We start from the raw sequence: 21,028 nt of genomic DNA on the forward strand, positions 1-21,028 counted from the left end.
GATGGAGCGAGTGTCTCCGATGAAAGTTACGTGCATAATGACAACAGTCAGGGGTTACGCTAGTGGAGACTGTCTGATTGGTGGAGAAAACAAAGGGGATTGCTGATTGGTCTAACTGTTGCTGGGCACGTGAAAAGTGTAAAGTGACGCTACAGTAAACTAGATAATAACTTATAACACAAACACAATATAAAGTCAGAACCTTATTAACAGCCGCCCCCAACTTTGGGTAGCAAAGTTGAACATTAATCAGTCAGGAATGTCTCGAGGAAGTGCAGGCAGCTTGATGAGCTTGGCGACAGGTCTGGTGTAGGATTTGTCTTTGATCTGGATCTGAGCAATACGAATCCTGCCATCAGCTCCAGGGAAAACGTCTGTGACTTTGCCAACAAGCCACAAGGCACGCGGAAGCTGCTGGTCGACAACAAGAACAATGTCATCAATACGGATGTTCTCTTGGTTTTGTTGCCTTTTGGAACGGATCTGGAGGGATGGTAAGTAGTTTCTGATGAAACAAATCCAAAACTGATCCACTAAGACCTGACAGTGTCGCCATCTGCGGCGACTGAGGAGCTCTGTCCCTGAGTAAACAACCTGCGGAGTAGATGGGTCCAGCCGCCCCATCCGCAGCACATTTGGAGTGATTGGATCTGGGTCTGCCACATCAGAAGAGGTGTAACCAAGCGGTTTGGAGTTGATAATGCTCTCCACTTCTGTAAGGATGGTTCTGAGGACCTCCTCGGAGACCGCTTGTGATCCCAGTATGGCATGCAGCGCTGACTTGATGGTGCGGATTTCTCGCTCCCAGGAACCCCCAAAATGAGGGGCACTAGGTGGGTTGAAGCGGAAATGGATTTGCTGGCTAGCGAGTTGTAACTGCAGAGCTGGGGCAAGGGAGTTGAAGGCCTCTTGAAGTTCTGAGCTGCCACCTTTAAAGTTTGTACCTTGATCGGACAGCAATTCGTGAGGCTTTCCCCGTCTAGAGATGAAACGGCGTAGACTCATGAGGAACGAGTCAGTGTCCATGCTGGCCAGCAGATCTAGATACACTGCATGTGTGGTGAGGCATTTGAATATTATGCCCCATCGCTTCTCATTGCGCCTCCCTATTTTAATGACGAAAGGACCAAAACAGTCCATACCAGTTGAGTAGAAACCTGGATGATGTAACCTTAGACGGGAAGCGGGAGGTTGGCCATTTTGGGGATAAAGGGTTGGCTGCGCCACTTGCGGCACTCTGGACAGTGGTGTTGCTGCTTGCGGATGGCCTCTCTGCCTCGCAAGATCCAAAACCTTCTGCGTAGCTCAGCGAAGACTCTCTCAGGGCCTGGATGTGCAAGCTTGCTGTCGTAATCAGCAATGATCAAATTTGTGATGGGATGATGTGGGTCTAAGACAAAGGGATGCAAAGTGTCTAAACTGAGGGATTCACAGCGTCTTAGTCGGCCCCCGACCCGGATTAACTGAGTCTCTGGGTCGTATTCTGGGGCCAAAGTGATAAGCCTACTGCTGGATGGAATGGGCTTTTGGGAGGAGATGAGAGCAAACTCCTCTGGAAAACAGTCACTTTGCACTTGTCTGATGGGAGAGAGTTCAGCTTGTCTGAAAGACTCAGCTGTGGGTTTAGAGTCTGTGGCCGCCCCGTGACATGCTCGAACTGTGGCTTCCAGTAGTTCTTGGAAACTGTTAAACTGGCTAGTGTCAGGTAAAAGTGGATGAAGGGGAGTAGAGATGACGCCACAAAACTTCGCTTTCCGCAGCTCTGCTGAATCATCAGGGCATGTAATGTCTGGACAGGAAGACCAGGTTGACTCACTTTCATGAAGGAAGGCAGGTCCAGATCTCCAGCGGCTGTGACTCTGGATCTGTGAGAGGGTCAGTCCGCGAGTTATATCGTCAGCAGGATTCTCACTGGATTGGACATAGCGCCATGAGTGGCTCTCAGTTAATTCCTGGATATCCGCAACTCTAGCACCAACGAACACCTTGTAGCGGCAGGAAGGAGACAACAACCAAGCCAATACGGTGGTGGAGTCGGTCCAGTAGGTGACGGAGGAGATGGAGATTGTGAGCTCCCGTTTCAGGACTGCCCCAAGCTGGGCTCCGAGGTGGGCAGCGCAGAGTTCCAACCTCGGGATGGACTGCTGGCGGACTGGAGCAACACGGGAACGGGCCGCTAGGAACGCTACCTGGACATCATCATCGGCGCTGACAGTACGCAGGTAGGCGACCGATCCATAGGCCCTCTCTGAAGCATCTGAGAAAACGTGGATGCTCTGGGAGGCCGCTAGAAGATCAGTGTCTAAGTGGACATAACAACGTCTAACAGTTATGTTAGGAAGTAATGGAAGTTCACTCACCCATGCCTGCCACAGCTGGAGCAGATCCTCGGGAAGATGAGGATCGTCCCAGTCCCGTTTCTTTCCCCAGAGGCTCTGCACCAGGATTTTGGCCCGATCGGTGTAGGGAATGAGTAGTCCTAGAGGGTCATATTGTTGAGCTAGGACTCTGTAAATGTTGCGCATCGTGGGCTCAGACTGTTTTGTGTGGCGAAGGCGATAAGTGAGAGTATCTGTTCTGCAGTGCCAGTGCAGCCCGAGGATCCGTTCTGGGGGATCTGCACCCTCCATTGATAGCCACAGATCTCTGCTCTCGGATTTGAGTTCAGGTGGCAGATGACTGATGATGTCTGGAACGTTGGTGGCCCATTGACGCAGCTCAAAGCCACCTGATTGGAGCAGAGTCTGAAGTTTGCAGACGAGCTGCTTGGCTTCTGAGATGGATGGGAAGCTTTGAAGAAGATTGTCTACATAAAAACAGTTCTCCACTGAAAGACGAGTATCTTCATCAAGACTGCTGTGCTCAATGACGTGCTTTTGGAGGGCAAAGGTCGCGCAGCAGGGACTGCAGGTGGTGCCGAAAGGGAGCACCTGCCACTGGTAGATGTCAGGCTTGTTGCTGCGGTTCATGTCCCTCCAGAGGAAGCGGAAGAAGGGCTGATCCTCAGACAGGAGGCGGACCTGATGGAACATGCCCTTAATGTCGCTGCTCACCGCAGTAGGATATTGCCTGAAACGGAGCAGGACACCGAGGAGACTGGAACCTAGGGTTGGCCCTGGAAGTAGATGTTCATTCAGGCTGGTGTTTTGAAAGGTGAATGAGCAGTTGAAGACGATGTGGTCCTTGCCATTGTGATGGACCATGTGATGTGGGATATACCATGATTGCCTGCTCTGGTCTTCAGGTGATGTGAGCTTCTTGATATAGCCCGAATCCACCAGTTTATTGATCTCTTGGCTGTATGAGGCAGCCTTGGCTGGGTCTTTGGCAAGACGACTCTCTGTGCCTCGTAGGTGACTCAGGACAGCTTCCTTTGGGGCACTGAGAGGAGGAAGACCTTCCTTCCAGAGCAGTGGGGTAGCGTATCTCTGCACGTTATCGATGTTAACTCTGACTGTCTTCTCCTCCAGCAGCTTGATGGCCGCCTTATCCTGTTTTGAACTGGTGATGAGCTTTTCGTTCCGATAGGGAAGAATGTCCATCTCCCATAATCTGGACACGTGACTGAAAAGGTCAGTAGAGGAAGTGGGGGTGCTAATAAGGAGACACTGGGGGGTGGACGTCTGGTGCAGCAGGACTTTGGCAGGACCTTGCAGAGTCCAGCCGAGACGAGTTTTCAATGCTGCGGGGCCCCCTGGTGGACCTAGGTGCACAGGCTCAACTGGAGAGAAGATGGGGGTAGTCTGAACCAATGAGGAGAAGTGGCTGCGCTTGGCTGATTGAATGTAGCGGGAGGCCTCTCAGATGACGATACGTTTTCTGCAGGGCCTCGACAGGATGAGAATGCTTGGAAAGGCCAAGCCCTACCGCAGTGAAGGCTTCGTGGATTCGAAATTGTTTCTGAGGATGGGCAGATGACGATATGGAGAATGACACTTTCCTGAAACAGTCTTCACCTCTTGACGGATCGTTCTGAGTGCCAAATCCTCACTCTGTCCCTTGAGATGTAGCTTTTGAGCGGCATTGTGAAGCAAGATGGTGCGTTCAGAGCCATCATCGAGGATGGCGTAAGTTTCTAGTTTGTGTTTGCCATTGTGGAGAAGAACTTTGACCATCTTCAGCAATACACAGCTACTCCTGAGGTCTGGATCGAGGTAGTAAGTAGCTGGTTGTCCAGTCGCTGCGGTCGGATGGGCTGATTTGGTTGCGGGAGTGTTGACCCCATGCAGTATGTCAAGGTGTGTCTGATTACACTGCTGGCACTTAGCCTTGAGATAGCATTGAGCAGCAAGGTGATTTCTGCCACATCTCCAGCAGCGCATGCCAGTTTTGATCCATGACGCTCTCTGATCAGTGGAAAACTTCTTAAACTCTGGACACTGATTGAAGTAATGTTGAATGTCTTCACAAAAGGGACAATACTTCTTAGGTTTCTCAAGTTTAGTGCTGACGTGAGGTCGAACTTGTGACGAAGACTCAGGTGACTTAGGAGAAGGATCTGAGCCAAGCAAAACGGTGGTAGGGCGTGCACTGGACTTCTGCCACTTGGGCTTGAAGCTCTTCTGGTGTTCGTCTCGTGAAGACCGTGAATGTTAAGGTTGATAGTCCTCATCTTGAACACGGACCTCGTATTCAAGCCAATTAGAGAAGTGCACCAAAGTAGGTATCGGAGTGCGGATGGGGTCTATGTAACGCTTGAATTGTGCTCCGAGTTCATGCGGCAACTTGGACAGAAGTCGTGATGTGTGTGACCCGCAATCCAACTCAGTCTTTCCCTCCTTGCCCAGTTGATCTAACATACCGACCAGAGCTCTGACTTTGAGGCCGAAAAGGCGAAAACTTCGACTGTCCCCACTCCTGATTGGAGGCTCGGCCAGGACTTCATTGATGCGCTGCAGGGCTAGTTTGTGAGGTTGCCCATACATTTCAGTCAGTGAGGCCATTGTCTTCGAGTAGGGAGTTGGACTATTACTGTAGGAGTCTGCAATGAGGAGCGCGTCTTCGAACTTGAGGTGATCTACTAGTATTTGGTATTTGAACCGCTCAGTTGCATCTCTGGGCAAGAGGTTGTCAAGCGCTATCTTGAGGCGGGCATATTGACTTGGATCATCATGTGTGAAACATGGAATGTCCGGCTTTGGCCCTCTGTATGTCGCCTCCACAGAGTATGTATTGTAAGGGAGAGTATACGGCTCTACATACGCTGGAGTGGACTGAATCCCTGCCTCATATGAAGGTAAATATGACACTGGAGTCGGCGGATGGGGTATCGGCACGTCAGCTGGAGGTGGAGGAGGTAGAGGCTCGCTCCAGAGAGGAATTGGTACAGTGTCAGGCCAGGGCCGAAGATCATCCACTACTGCTTGAAGATTGCGATTAGGAGTGGATGTTCTCTCAGGAAGTTGATAAGGCATATATGAGGTGGAGCTGTCCTCAAACTGACTAGAATGCCTTGGATCAAGATGTTGAGGCGCTGATCTCAGGGATAGAGAATTGAAGAGGCTTTGCATATCTCGCCTGAGCTGGTTATTCTCCTCTTTCATTTCCTGCAAAGCTGACATGACTGCTTCGGAGCTGAGGTTCTGAGGCGCAGGTCCAACTGGATCTTGAGTGATGACTGGAGCAGGAGGTTGAAAAGCTGCTCCCTCGTTGGAGTGGCCATGAAGTGTGAGAGAAGAAAGACGACGTGGCGGGATATTCACCAGGAAGTCATCGAGGTAGCGAGGCCGACGGATATCACGGCGCGGACGATGGTGATCCATTTTAGAGCTGAGGAAACTGAAGATCCGGCTCGAAGGACCATATAAAGGAGGTGTCGGGAGGAAACCCAAACTTGTGACCTCTGAAAAGGACTGTACTTAGGGTTGATACAAAATCCTCAATCTCCCCAGGTTGTCCGGTCAGAACAATAATGAGGACGAATTTTACACTCTCATGCCACTCTTTAATGAAACAGTTTGACATAGACGATGTGAGTTTTGTTCATGGTTTATTCTCATGGACGCATGAAGCAGAACTGAAGAATAGAGATATTTCCCTCTAGATAGCGGATTGGAGATGGAGCGAGTGTCTCCGATGAAAGTTACGTGCATAATGACAACAGTCAGGGGTTACGCTAGTGGAGACTGTCTGATTGGTGGAGAAAATAAAGGGGATTGCTGATTGGTCTAACTGTTGCTGGGCACGTGAAAAGTGTAAAGTGACGCTACAGCAGAGGTGGAAAGAGTACTGAAAATTTGTACTCGAGTACAAGTACAAGTAGTTGCTAAAAAAATACTCAATTACAAGTCAAAGTACTGGTGTTAAAAATGTACTTAAGTAAAAGTACCCCTCTCAAAAACTACTCAAGTACTAATTACTTTTTAGCCTGTGATATTTATTGAATAAACATCAAATCCATTAAATCAAATCAGAAATATGAATGGTTTAAACACAGGCAATTTGTGTTTTATACGAATAAACATGTAGATCAGGAATTTTGTCTGTTTAAAGAATGTTAAATTAATTTTAAACATGTATAAATAAACTTTTCACTGCAAACCAACAACTGAAAATATAAGGAAGTATATAAGTATATAAAGGAAATTATATATTATTTCATATTATTTCTTCATATAATTTTTATGGGAATCAAGTTATAAAAATGGTCTAATATTATTATTAATGAATTATAATGCAACATAAATGACCTTTTTGGGTTATTTTATTTATAAAAATATTATTATTATTTTTTTTTACATTTAAAAAAATCTGACTGGACAAGAAAGCTTTCCAAAAGTACCCTACTAATATTTCAAAAGTTATCAGCATTTAGCACTGACACATGCGCAATCTAGACAGGCTGTCAATCAGTGCAGTTACACTGTTACGCCAGTGGGTTGCGGCAAGAGACTGTTTTTATGAAAGAGTCATTATTATACCGTTTATTATAAGTTTAAAACACAGATTCAATATGAATAAAACAATTTGTTTACAATGACATAAAAGCCACTTTACAATGCTAAATATTTTTTTACGCTCTATATGCTCGTCACCTGGGTAACGCTGAAGCTCATGTTTCAAGTGATGTTTTTAGTCAAATTATCGTGAGGTCTACCCAACATTAAAAACGAAAACAACTATCACATAAATATAGTTATAAGTCTTCGTACCATAATGTGTTTTTTGAGATTAGAGGCTGAAGTCTTGTAAGCCGAAATCACTGCAGATGGCAAACAATGTTTGCATTGCATTTGTGCGGCCAAGGGCACTCGTCATCCGGTATTTCTTCGGAATTTTCAATGAATTCAGCGTCTCGAATCTCCATGTCCATAACGCCAAAGTTCTTTGATAACACTAAAATACACCTTCACAGTCAAGGACGTGCGAGGACGAATAGCTCTCCATAACCGGGCTTTTTTCCCGGTCCAAATACAAGGGTTTTTATTGGCCCGCCCACGATCAGTTATTTCTATTGGATACCGAAATGCTGGTCAAAGATTTGAAATTTAATTTAATTCAAATTGTACAAGTACTTAGTAACGAATGTGATTTTTAAAGTAGCGAAGTACATTACTTAACTTAATTTGTACTTAAGTACAAGGAAAATTACAGACTTAAAAATATACTCATAAAAGTACAAGTACACGAAAAAACTACTTAATTACAGTAACGTGAGTAGTTGTAATTCGTTACTTCCACCTCTGCGCTACAGTAAACTAGATAATAACTTATAACACAAACACAATATAAAGTCAGAACCTTATTAACAAGCACAGTGACTATCGCCAAGGACATTGTTTTTGTGATTGTAAGTATTAATTTAATTCGAATATGATATCTATGAAAAATGTTTGTTTTGTACACTGTGTTGTTCAAACATATGTAAGCGTCTCGTTAGTGTCATTTTAAGTAGGGTAGTTTCAGCTGGCTAACTAGCAGTAGCTATCATGTCTAACGTTAGGTCCAGAGCCGGACAGTAACGGAGTACATTTACTTGAGTACAGTACTTGAGTACAATTTTGAGAGATCTGTACTTTACTCGAGTATCATTTTTGGGGATTACTCATGACTTTACTCAAGTACATTTGAGAGGCAAATATTGTACTCTTTACTCCACTACATTTCTATCCATAACCGTGAGTACCCGTTACTTCTAAAAAAAAAATTTAAAAAAGGAAAAAAGAAAAATCTCGGAAACCCTCAATTTGTTGTTTCCCTCTCAAACGTGATTGGATTGTGCAGGCGCCACTGATTGGGACAGCCTATCAGCAATCACCTTTCCGCCAAAGTCAACTCCATGGTCAGATTTAGATAAGAGACGAAACAGGTTCAAATGTGGGCGCAAAAAATCCATTAAAACTCTAGCAGAGGTTTGTCAGAGCGTTGCCATTGTACATTGCTTTGTGGGCAAGTGAGAAATGTTAAATAAAGCAACATGGTAAAAAGATGAAAATGACTTGAATTAACTTTCAATTCCTTTTAGATTATCAAAGGTATTAACATTAACATTTTTCATAACTCCATGTAGGACGTTTCTGTACATAAATGTAAGCACGGTTCGCGTACCTACCCCAAAGTGATAAAATAAAATTCTGTATCAAATTTATAGGCAAAGACAAGTAGTTTGTTTAGGCTGGTTTGTAGGGACTAACAAACCTGCGCACATACACTCACCGGCCACTTTATTAGGTACACCTGTCCAACTGCTCGTTAACACTTAATTTCTAAGCAGCCAATCACATGGCGGCAACTCAGTGCATTTAGGCATGGAGACATGGTCAAGACAATCTCCTGCAGTTCAAACCGAGCATCAGTATGGGGAAGAAAGTTGATTTGAGTGACTTTGAACGTGGCATGATTGTTGGTGCCAGAAGGGCTGGTCTGAGTATTTCAGAAACTGCTAATCTACTGGGATTTTCACACACAACCATCTCTAGGGTTTACAGAGAATGGTCCGAAAAAGAAAAAACATCCAGTGAGCGGCAGTTCTGTGGGCGGAAATGCCTTGTTGATGCCAGAGGTCAGAGGAGAATGGCCAGACTGGTTCGAGCTGATAGAAGGGCAACAGTGACTGAAATAACCACTCGTTACAACCGAGGTATGCGGCAAAGCATTTGTGAAGCCACAACACGCACAACCTTGAGGCGGATGGGCTACAACAGCAGAAGACTCCACCGGGTACCACTCATCTCCACTACAAATAGGAAAAAGAGGCTACAATTTGCAAGAGCTCACCAAAATTGAACAGTTGAAGACTGGAAAAATGTTGCCTGGTCTGATGAGTCTCGATTTCTGTTGAGACATTCAGATGTTAGAGTCAGAATTTGGCGTAAACCGAATGAGAACATGGAACCATCATGCCTTGTTACCACTGTGCAGGCTGGTGGTGGTGGTGGTGTAATGGTGTGGGGGATGTTTTCCTGGCACACTTTAGGCCCCTTAGTGCCAATTGGGCATCGTTTAAATGCCACGGCCTACCTGAGCATTGTTTCTGACCATGTCCATCCCTTTATGGCCACCATGTACCCATCCTCTGATGGCTACTTCCACCATGTCACAAAGCTCTAATCATTTCAAATTGGTTTCTTGAACATGACAATGAGTTCACTGTACTAAAATGGCCTCCACAGTCACCAGATCTCAACCCAATAGAGCATCTTTGGGATGTGGTGGAACGGGAGATTCGCATCATGGATGTGCAGCCGACAAATCTGCGGCAACTGTGTGATGCCATCATGTCAATATGGACCAAAGTCCCTGAGGAATGCTTCCAGCACCTTGTTGAATCTATGCCACGAAGAATTGAGGCAGTTCTGAAGGCAAAAGGGGGTCCAACCCGTTACTAGCATGGGGTACCTAATTAAGTGGCCGGTGAGTGTATATTCGAACACACATATAGAATCAATTCTTAATGCGCATGTGAACGCCATCAGCGTTTATCACAGGTTCAGTTTTAAGTCTGTTTAGAGAGACGGCGTCGTCTTAGCCGCCCCTAATTTAATAACAAATGATAATTTCAACGGAAGTGAATCAATCAAAACTAACTTTAGCTGAAAATAACATTATTCAAGAATCGCTATAAAGTCAAAACAATCTCTGTTACCTTAAATTATGTTTATCTCTGTAAAGCTGCTTTGAAACAATCTACATTGTTAAAAGCGCTATATAAATGAAGATGACTTGACTTGACACTGTGGCAGTAGTAATACAATATTTAGAAAATTTACTCTTGTACTCTTGATACTCAAGTACTTTTAAAAACAAGTACTTCAGTACTTTTACTTAAGAAGACATCTGACTGTAGTACTTTTACTTGTACTTGAGTAAAATTTAGCAAGGGGTATCTGTACTTTTACTCAAGTAACGAAGCTGTGTACTCTGTCCGCCTCTGGTTAGGTCACAGCTCTGAACCAAAACTACGACATTACTAGTAGATTAATGCATCCTGAATTAAAGTGACAGCGCATGGTTCGTGGTCAAAATGAAGTACCACTCAGATTATCGAATGTAAATAGTTTTATCTCTAAAAACAGTTTAGCCTATAAAGCTAGTATAACGCTAGTATATTGGGCATAGTGTAATGACAAATAAAAATCGCTTGTTAATACCACTAACAAGGCTCAAAATAGCCCCACACTAACACAGTAACATAATGAGGGTCCCTACCTTCAAACCGAAGCATTGAGAACTTTGTCAGTGTCCAGACAGTTTAATAAGAAGATATTTTAAACATACAGTCAACTTCGCGTATACAGACAGGAGCCATCTTTGAAATACAGCCTTTACCAGTCAATCTACGAACGCCGATCCAAGCCTGCTGTTCGCGCTCACCTTATCACAACTTATAGCTCGTTCACATCTCACCAGCGCACTTGGATCGGCGTTCGTAGATCGACTGGTAAAGGCTGTATTTCAAAGATGGCTCCTGTCTGTATACGCGAAGTTGACTGTATGTTTAAAATATCTTCTTATTAAACTGTCTGGACACTGACAAAGTTCTCAATGCTTCGGTTTGAAGGTAGGGACCCTCATTATGCTACCGTGTTAGTGTGGGGCTATTTTCAGCCTTGTTAGTGGTATTAACAAGCGATTTTTATTTGTCATTACACTATGCCCAATATACTAGCGTTATACTAGCTTTATAGGCTAAACTGTTTTTAGAGATAAAACTATTTACATTCGATAATCATGAAAACAAATCTCAGATAACGGTTGACTAGGTAACAATGTGTAATTAGACCAAAGGTTCATTTTGCGCCGGAGTTCTCCTTTAAACCTGTAAAAAAATATATATATATATTTTCCTTCATAAAAATATAAACAAACTACGATAAAAATGCATCATAAACATTTTACATAACATTTAACTCATAATAAAGTATAATGATCTTTATTTACCATGAAGCAAAATTATATACTATAATAATTCTCTCACAGTTGAAACTTCTGGTCTTGAAGATTCACTTTATTCACTGTGACAAATTTAGATGTTTCTTTGTCCTGTCGCTCGTTGGCTGGTTAGGACAGATTTGGAAGAGATATTATTGCTTGACGGTATTATTGTCTCACGTTTGGTGAGGACACAGCATTAGACCTGAAAGTGCTGGATCTGAAGATGATCTACTTGCGGTGATTGTATTTTATATGACTGCGTAAAGAAGATAATTGAGTGAAACTCTTCCCACAAGGAGTGCAGTGATACGGTTTCTCTCCAGTGTGGATCCTCTCGTGTGTTTTCACATGTTCAGACCGACGAAATCTCTTGTCGCAGTGTGAACACTTGTAAGGTTTCTCTCCAGTGTGAGTCCTCCAGTGTTGTTTCAAATGTATACCGGTAATAAAACTCTTCCCACACTCAAAGCACTTATGATCTCTTACACCAGTATGTGTTTTCTGATGAAGTTTTAAATTCTGCAGATGTGAAAATCTCTTTCCACACAAAGAACATGAATGTGGTTTCTCCTGTGAATGAACTAACATGTGGCTCTTCAGGCCTGTGGACCTCGAAAATATTCTGCCACATTGATCACATTCATATTTTTTTTCTCTAGTGTGGATGTTCATGTGTTCCTGAAGGTTTGATGATTGTCTAAAACTCTTCCCACACTGATCACATATGAACGGTTTCTCTCCAGTGTGGACTCTCGTGTGAACCTTGAGACTTAGTTTGTATTTTAAACTCTTTCCACACAAAGAACATAAATATGGTTTCTCCTGTGAATGAACTCTGAGGTGGCTCTTTAGGGATGAAGCACACAAAAATGTTTTGCCACATTGATCACATTCATGCAGTTTCTCACCAGTGTGGATGATCATGTGTTCCTGAAGGTCTTCTTGTCGTGTGAAACAACTCAGACACTGATGGCAGGTGAAATGTTTATTTTCTCTTATTTTCAAAGAAATACTTTCAGTCTGTGATGGAGTTTTTTCTTCAGTTTTGACATGATGTTTCTCCTCTCCAATCTCCTCATTTTCCTCCATCGGGCCTGAAAGGAAAATAAAAATAACAATTTTAATGCATTTTTATAAAATAATTTCTACACATGAGGTATATCGTATGCTTATGGGAATATTCCAGCATTTATTTGTGAACTGATGTGAGCATTGGGAAAATAATGATAACTCCACTAAAAAAAACAAAGGAAGCTGCATACTTATTCTGTAGTAATTTTGGGTGTCTGTGGTAAAAATACCACTCAGATGGAGTCAGAATATAACCTTAAATAATAATAAATCATCTATATTTAAAAAGATTATGGTATTACTTTTCACATCTGACACGAACATACAAACTACAATGTGACACCCATTTTTAGAGTTCGGTTTTTCTGATTCGTCATTAACCGTATAACTGATTATATCCATCATTAATTTATTACCACATTATTATACCAAGAAAGCATAAATGTTTCTATCCTCATGAAATTCCCTCACAGATCGAAACTTAAAGTTTGAGGTCACATACATTAGATAACTCTAACATAATTACTCTAAAAATTATTGAATGATTTCAACATTTTCCAAAGATGTTCGTTTCGTGCTGAATTAAATCAGTCTACAGACGCCAGAAAAGACGCACATTTGGCGCTTTATCCGATGAAAACAATTCAGAAATAACCCTGTAAATGTTTCTGAAACAAACTGTGTAAAGTGTATTTTATGGGTGTGTAAATACGCGAAATATCTGACCTGCAGAACTCACCTCAGAAGACACAACAAACGCGCTGAACGAGGAAGGAAACTAATGATGACGTCAGCGCGGTGATGCGAGATAAACGCGCCAAATATTGCTAACTATTTATACCTATGATTTATACAACTAACATTTATAACATACACAAAAATAATGCGAAAAGTTAATGAACACAAAAATTAAATCTCAGTCATGTGTAGGTTGAAAATTAATTTATTAGACCCTCAAGGGTCCTTACAGACAAATGTGGGCAAAAAAAAAAAAAAAAAAAATCATTTAAAGAAAATAGTTTCCTTTATCTGAGAGGTACAAGACTTGTCTACTTTTCACATGAACACATGAACACACACGCACATTTTTTTTAACTCGATTAAAAAATGTTAAGTGGTTAAAAAAAACTTAATTTATTTTTCATGGACAAAAGTGGGCACATAGGAAATTAATGGGAAATACAATCATTCAGAGCAATTTTAGAGACTAAGAAACACTTAGAGACTCATATCACATACAAAAAGAGAAACTTGTTGATGTTGAGAAGTTGTAGTACTTTATTAATTACAATATTTTAAATAAATCCTGCAATCAAGTTCCTGTCTGAGAATGTCTTTTTGTGAGTGTATCTTTATTCATCAAAGAATAAAAAAAAAAAAAAAAAAAAAAAAAACAAAAAACATGAGGCAGCACAATTGTTTTCAACACTGATAATAATCAGAAATGTTTCCTGAGCATCAAATCATTATATTAGAGTGATTTCTGAAGGATCATGACATTGAAGAACGGCGTAATGATGCTGAAAATACAGCTTTGATCACAGGAATAAAAACAAATATTTTAAGTTGCACAATATTACTCTTTACTGTATATTGAATATAAAAATGCACCCTTGTTGAGCATAAGAAACGTTCAAAAACCAAAAATCTTACATCACAAACACAAGGGGGGGAAAAGGGCCTTAAAAATATTTTTCTCTACAAAACGGGATCTCACTTTATCATAAGTATCTACTAAATGCTGAAAGCCTAAAAGTGCTCTAGTATTACTATTATTCCTTGAATGACAGAGAACATAGAAAATAGCAGTCATATTAAGACAGACACTACTGTCACCCATCTTTATCAATCATTGTTATTTGTTCTTATTACATGGCTTGGTAGAATTCCAATGTAGAATGCGGTCTGTTATTTCTTGATAACAGACGTTGCTAAGCATAACACCGTTGCCATGAAAAACAGAGCGTTGCCATAGACGCAGTTCAGAGACGGAACGGACTATTTTCTTTAGCGGAAGCAATACAATCGTTTTTAGATCAATAAACTCCTTTTTAAATCAATATTTTGTGTCAAATTATTGATTTATTTGGTAGGTATAGCCATGTAATAAGCGGGATAATGTATAGCGAGGCGGTTGTTATAGCGAATACAACCCCTTCAGGCTCCGCGTCGGGCTCACAATCAGTCAGGTTTGTATTCGCTATAACAACCGCCTCGCTATACATTATCCCCTTACATATGATATGAATCTAAATTTCCTAATAACTACATTCATAACAATAAAGTAATTAGTTCCCTAGCATCAACGGTATATAGTTTGTAAAGAGAAACAGACATAAAACCTTCTTTAGATGGCAGAAACACAGCGGCACATCCAAAGAAAACCATTTCGAATGTTTATTTTTTATTTTACTAAAGCTGTGTAAAGAGAACTGCTCACCTCAGAAGACACGGAGTGTGCTACTCATTTCTTATTTGTGAATCATTATTTCCTACCCTCGCGTCTTGTAGGGGTGGAGCTGAGACGCGAGGGAAGGAAATGTAGTAATGTCACAGAAACTTTCCTTTTTTTTCCTCACGCAGGACTCGCGTTTAAGAAACAGGCATTCGTTAGATCTGACGAGCTGCACGTGCACAGACTCTCCCGCTATTAATGCACTATACATATATGAATAAACGGTAACACTTTACAATAAGGTTCATTTATTAAACATTAATGTAATAACTAACATGAACTAACCATGAGCAATACATTTGTAACTGTTTTTGTTCATCTTTGTTTTTGTTATTAAGAATAAAAATACCATAATATGTTTGCATATATTGAGGAAACATTAGTTAATATACAAATCCAGCTGGTCATTGTTTGTTCATGTTAGTTCACACACAGTGTATTAACTAATGTTAAAAAGATTTACAATAACAACCTTATTGTAAAGTGTTACCGAATAAACCATCTAATATGCTTTGAATAATCATACTACTAAAACTAAATGTAATATGGTGATTTAAATAATGTTTGCGCTTTCACTTTGAGGAGGGCCGTTCTGTGCATCACAGTTTTAATCACAAGAAAGCATGTGAAAATGACTATTCCCAGACTTAGTTCATCTAAAAATTTAAATTCTGCATTTACTCACTCTCATGTCGTTTTTGCCCGTCACGCATGCATTCGAACATCCGTGTTAACTGCAGTATGAGCGTCATTGTAAATCTTTATATCATATAAAGCCGTCATGTCTCTTCAGTAGACTTGGATTTAGATTAGACCACTCGATTTATTATTTTTATGATGCATTTGCGAATTTTTTTGGGATCTTTTCAGCTTTAGAGGAATGGACTTTTATTAGTGGTGCACGATATATCGGCCGCCGATATAATATCGGTCGATATGGTCAAATTTTTACACATCGGTATCGTTCCAATATCAAAATAGGGCCGATGTGAACAGGCCGATAATCATTCATGTGTATTTGACGTGTGTGTAGATGTGAGGGTGGAGGCGGGTATGTTTGTTTTTGCACGAGCGCATACATTACCAGCTGAAGTCCTGTCAGTTTAAACATCAACCGCAAGAAGACTGGAACTTGCGCGCTGTTTTCTGTCAGCCTTAAGGCCTGTTCACACCGGGACGAATTTCGCGCGCGATATTCGCCGACGTTTAACGCCTCGTGACTAAACAAAGGGCGCCAATGTGAGTGTGCACACCGACGCGAAAAACGCCACGTGTAAAAGCGTCATTTTTTTTAAAAACGCCTCGGGTTCGTTTTTTTGGTTTGACGCGCCACGTCAATAACTATCCGACCAATGAGATTGGCGCTTTTGCTCACGTGTCTGGAGCTTCTGAAGTTACAGTAAAACACAACTTGGGGGCGCTCAAACACAAACCGGTCTTGCCGAGCACACATACGTAACGGCGAAAAAGATATACGCCAAGTAGCGTCTACTACACCATAGATATCCATAATAAAGCCTAGATGTCTCGTCCGCGCTGCTGGCCAAATATGGCCTTTATTATGGATATCTATGGGCTACACTGCCGGGAAGAAATAATACGAGGAAGATGCGAGGCAAGATGAATGTAGAGCTGCTGGTCTCGTTGGTGTCGGAATATAAAGAACTATGATAAACGCAACAGCGACTACAAAATAGGACTATTTCTGTTTTACATTAAGCGCCATCTAATGTCAGGGAATGAATTTGCATGTTCACTCGGCTCATCGTCAGCGAAAATCGCTTGGGTGTGAACACAAAAAACGTGTTTAAAAACACTGACGAATAACGCGCGCCGATATTCGTCCCGGTGTGTACGGGGCTTTACTAAGGGCCTGCTCACATATCGCGTCTTTAGCGCTCAAGTTCGTTATTTCAAATGTAGGCGCGCGGTCATAACGGAAGCGACGCGGTCACGGTGCGACGCGCTCGTTTTTTCCAAGCGCGTCCGCACCGCATCGAGATAAAAACATCTCAACTTTTCAGAATGCCGCAAGCGCACCATAAGCACACCGTAGGTCACGTGACAAGAACCAACCAGAGCGCAACCGCCCTAGCGCTTTGGAAAAAGGAGAATGCGGCGCGCCCAGCGTTTTCTACGCGTTTTTAGGTGCTATATGTGAATCCGGCCTAAGGCGTATTTTTGTCCCGCCAAAGCCTTATTTGACCGGTGAGTGATGTAGATGACTGACTGCTGCGCTTGTTTAACTGAGAGAACGAGCAGAGAGGGAAAGCCCCGGTCGCGCCCGCGCGCTCTCACCGTCTTCAAACTGTCTCCCTCCCTCGCGCATATTAATGAATTGAGTTGACTGAATATCTTTGAGAATACACGATGGTAAAAAGTCGGAAGACTGAAGTTTTTTTTTTTCCTGCCAACTACCGCTGGTTGTGAATTGTGCTAAATAACGTTGCCTTATCTTCTCTAAAAAGCTAAAAATATCGCAATGTAATTTTTTACCAATATCACGCAGCCCTAATCCTCGCTATGTGTTTTCTATACAGAGATATCGACATCGGTAAATATCGGTATCGGCCATAACAGCAATATTACTATCGGTTATCGGCCACAATTTTCACATCGGTGCATCACTAACCTTTATACTCTCAGGCTTCATAAAAAATATCTTCATTTGTGCTTGGAAGATTAACAAAATTCTTATAGGTTTGAAACGACATGAGGGTGAGTACTTGATGTCAGAATTTATATTTTTGGGTGAATTATACCTTCGAAATACAGTAAGCTGAGCCTTGAAAAAAACTATATCGCCCATCATTTCGTTTACATCGACGATTCATTGTCACATTTTTATATCACAATATCTTGATATATCATTACACCCCTACTAAAATAACATTACAAACTAGCATTAACCATTAAAACCATCACCTAATGGTTTCAGCAGCAGTGTTGCCAAGTTTGCTGTTTTTTCCACCAGAGATTTAGACAGTTTGACATATTATTGTAATTCACTGACATGCATTTATTGAAACATGATACATTCTACCAATGATAAAATTTGACTAGAATATTAATTTTGTGAGAAAGGGGCCTTTGAGCTCCCTTATGAGAATAGACTGCTTATGATTCCTACTAGTGATTTTCAAGATGAAATTGTTTATAACGCATAACATTAACAGTAAAATATGTATTTTAGGTATGGTATTGGCACATGTTGAGTTTTGATATTATATGGTCACTGGGCTTGTTTTTAGCTATTTTTGATTGGACTTTGAGCTGGTTTTGTTACACAGACCTTTTTAGTTTCCATTCAAACCAATACAATTCCCATTATAACCATTACAAATTCTTTCAAAGGGTTTGTATTGTTTTTTTCAGCAGGGTGGTTACACAGATTTTGGGGCCATTTAAACAACACCGGTTTAAACTAAAATTAAAAATGTATGCGTTTAGCCATCCATTTGCATGACACCTGCGTTTTGGGTGCCTTAAAATGCAGTTTTCAAAAGTATTAAAAAGAAACATTTATCTTAATGTAAACTACAAAATGTGAATCTGAGAAAACTGTGAAATCATGCACATGCGTATTACGTATTCAGTATTTCTTTACAAAGTGATTTGAAGGTGCTGGATCTGAAGATAAGCTACTTACTGTGATTGTATTTTATATGACTGCGTAGAGAAGATAATTGAGTGAAACTCTTCCCACAAGGAGTGCAGTGATACGGTTTCTCTCCAGTGTGGATCCTCTCGTGTGTTTTCACATGTTCTGAACGACGAAATCTCTTGTCGCAGTGTGAACACTTGTAAGGTTTCTCTCCAGTGTGAGTCCTCCAGTGTTGTTTCAAACGTATACCGGTAATAAAACTCTTCCCACACTCAAAGCACTTATGATCTCTTTCACCAGTATGTATTTTCTGATGAAATTTTAAACTCTGCAGACGTGGAAATCTCTTTCCACAAAAAGAACATGAATGTGGTTTCTCCTGTGAATGAACTAACATGTGGGTCGATAGGCCTGTAGCCCTCGAAAATATTTTGCCACATTGATCACATTCATATGGTTTCTCTCCAGTGTGGATGTTCATGTGTTCCTGAAGGTTTGATGATTCTGTAAAACTCTTCCCACACTGATCACATATGAACGGTTTCTCTCCAGTGTGGACTCTCGTGTGAACCTCGAGACTTCGTTTGTATTTAAAACTCTTCCCACACAAAGAACATAAATATGGTTTCTCCTGTGAATGAACTCTGAGGTGGCTCTTTAGGGATGAAGCACATACAAATGTTTTCCAACATTGATCACATTCATGCACTTTCTCAATAGTGTGGATGATCATGTGTTCCTGAAGGTCTTCTTGTCGTGTGAAACAACTCAGACACTTATGGCAGATGAAATATTTCTTGTCTCTTTTCAGTGAAGAAATACTTTCAGTCTGTGAGGGAGTTTTTTCTTCAGTTTTGACATGATGTTTCTCCTCTCCAATCTCCTCATTTTCCTCCATCGGGCCTGAAATGAAAATAAAAGTCATAATTTGAATGCATTTTTATAAATTGATTTCCACAAATGAGGTATATTGAAGGCTGATGGGAATATTCTATCATTTATTTGTCAACTGATGTGAGCATTAGAAAAAGAATAATTCAGTTAAAAAACGTGGGAAGTGGCAGCGCATTTCATTCATATGTTCACATTATTGTGCATATTTGCACTGTAAACTTTGGGCATTATAGTTATTCTGAAGTAATTTTGGGTCTCTGCAGTAAAAAGAAAACGTTTGAGTTCAGACCGTCAGAATATACCCTTAAATATTATAAATAATCTATTATAAAAGATTATAGTATTACATATCACATCTGACAAACATAAACACTACAACAATATGACACCCATTTTTAAAGTTTGTTTTTTTCTGATTCCTGCCATTAACCGTGCATAACTGATTATGTTCATCATTAATTTATTGTTGTCACGTAAAAAACCAAGACAGCAATATAAATGTTTCCATCCCCATGAAATTTCCTCACAGATCAAAACTTAAAAGTTTGAGATTATACATTCATTAACACTACATTATCACTCTCAAAATGAAACATATGATAAAATCGTCCAGTTTGAATGATTTCAACATTTTACTCAGATGTTCGTATGGTAAATCAGTAAACATCAGTCTACAGACGCCAGAAAAGACGCATATTTGGCGCTTTATCCAATGAAAACAATTCAGAAATAACCCTGTAAATGTTGCAGAAACAAACTGTGTAAACTCTGTATTTTATGGATGTATAAATACGCGAAATATCTGACCTGCAGAACTCACCTCAGAAGACACAACAAACGCGCTGAACGAGGAAGGAAACTAATGATGACGTCAGCGCGGTGATGCGAGATAAACGCGCCCATTCTTACAAAAGAACAATTCATACAAAAATAACATTTATAACATACACTAAAATAACTCTAAAACTTAAAGTAAACAATAATTAAATCTCAGTCATGTGTAGGGTGAAACACATCTGAGAGGTCCACGTCTTGGCTTTATCTGAGAGGTCCACTCTTGGCTACTTTTCACAAGTTTGACACCTGAACAAACACACATTTAAAAAAAAAAACTTGATTAAAAAATGTTAAGTGGTTGAAAAAACGTAATTGGTCTTTCATGGACAAAAGTGGGCACAATTTAATGGGAAATACAACATTCAGAGCAATTTTTTTTAATATGTCCAATAAAAATCAATAAATCAACACAATGCACATAAATGAAGGGGTGAGCCTATAGCCTACAACTTTCTCAATGTGGCAAACACTCAGAAAACACTCAATGTGGCAAACACTCACTTAGATACAGAAATCTGATGTTTTTTGTAAGAAATAAATGATTACTCTGTCTCCTATGTCTTTTTCTTGCATGGTCATATTTGTATACTTTGTATAGTCTCACCCAACACAAATGGTTTTTAAAACTACAATTTTAACTTGTGATAAAATCTAAAACTTAAGAGGTTAAATTTGTCACAACAATGATTTATAGCTTATTTGCAGCCGTTGAGTATTGTTTTCAGGCTGTTGATATTTTTTTTCTATTTTTATAACATCATATGTCACCATAAGCCCTATTTGGACGGTAATTG

General features: G+C 40.8%; 3 protein-coding genes across 4 annotated transcripts in view; all 3 read right to left on the reverse strand.

The window, feature by feature from the left end:
• The window catches only part of znf983 (zinc finger protein 983), a 38,020-nt gene extending 24,751 nt beyond the window's left edge, over window positions 1-13,269 (reverse strand). The window contains exons 1-2 of the mRNA XM_056239057.1: window positions 13,184-13,269; window positions 12,387-12,467 (exon numbers count right to left, since the gene is read on the reverse strand). Of these exons, the coding sequence (XP_056095032.1) occupies window positions 12,387-12,462 (76 nt within the window). The 5' untranslated portion in view covers window positions 12,463-12,467; window positions 13,184-13,269. The remainder of the gene's footprint in view (window positions 1-12,386; window positions 12,468-13,183) is intronic.
• Window positions 1-21,028, reverse strand: part of LOC130073570 (zinc finger protein 226-like) — a 130,840-nt gene that overhangs the window by 93,713 nt on the left and 16,099 nt on the right. The gene's annotated exons all lie outside the window — the stretch shown is intronic.
• On the reverse strand, window positions 18,481-20,393 carry LOC130073572 (gastrula zinc finger protein XlCGF7.1-like). 2 transcript variants are annotated; one of them, XM_056239056.1, is made up of 2 exons: window positions 20,205-20,393; window positions 18,481-19,406 (listed from the first exon to the last, which is right to left on the reverse strand). In XM_056239056.1, exon 2 carries the CDS (start codon window positions 19,399-19,401, stop codon window positions 18,541-18,543), a length of 861 nt encoding a protein of 286 aa, XP_056095031.1. In that variant the 5' UTR covers window positions 19,402-19,406; window positions 20,205-20,393; the 3' UTR covers window positions 18,481-18,540. The 2 variants fall into 2 exon arrangements, with proteins under 2 accessions (XP_056095031.1, XP_056095030.1); XM_056239055.1 differs by having other exon boundaries at window positions 20,218-20,392.

Source organism: Rhinichthys klamathensis, unplaced genomic scaffold, assembly GCF_029890125.1.
Source record: "Rhinichthys klamathensis goyatoka isolate OS25496 unplaced genomic scaffold, OSU_Roscu_1.1 h1tg000552l_1, whole genome shotgun sequence".
In the NCBI taxonomy this organism is placed as follows: domain Eukaryota; kingdom Metazoa; phylum Chordata; class Actinopteri; order Cypriniformes; family Leuciscidae; genus Rhinichthys; species Rhinichthys klamathensis.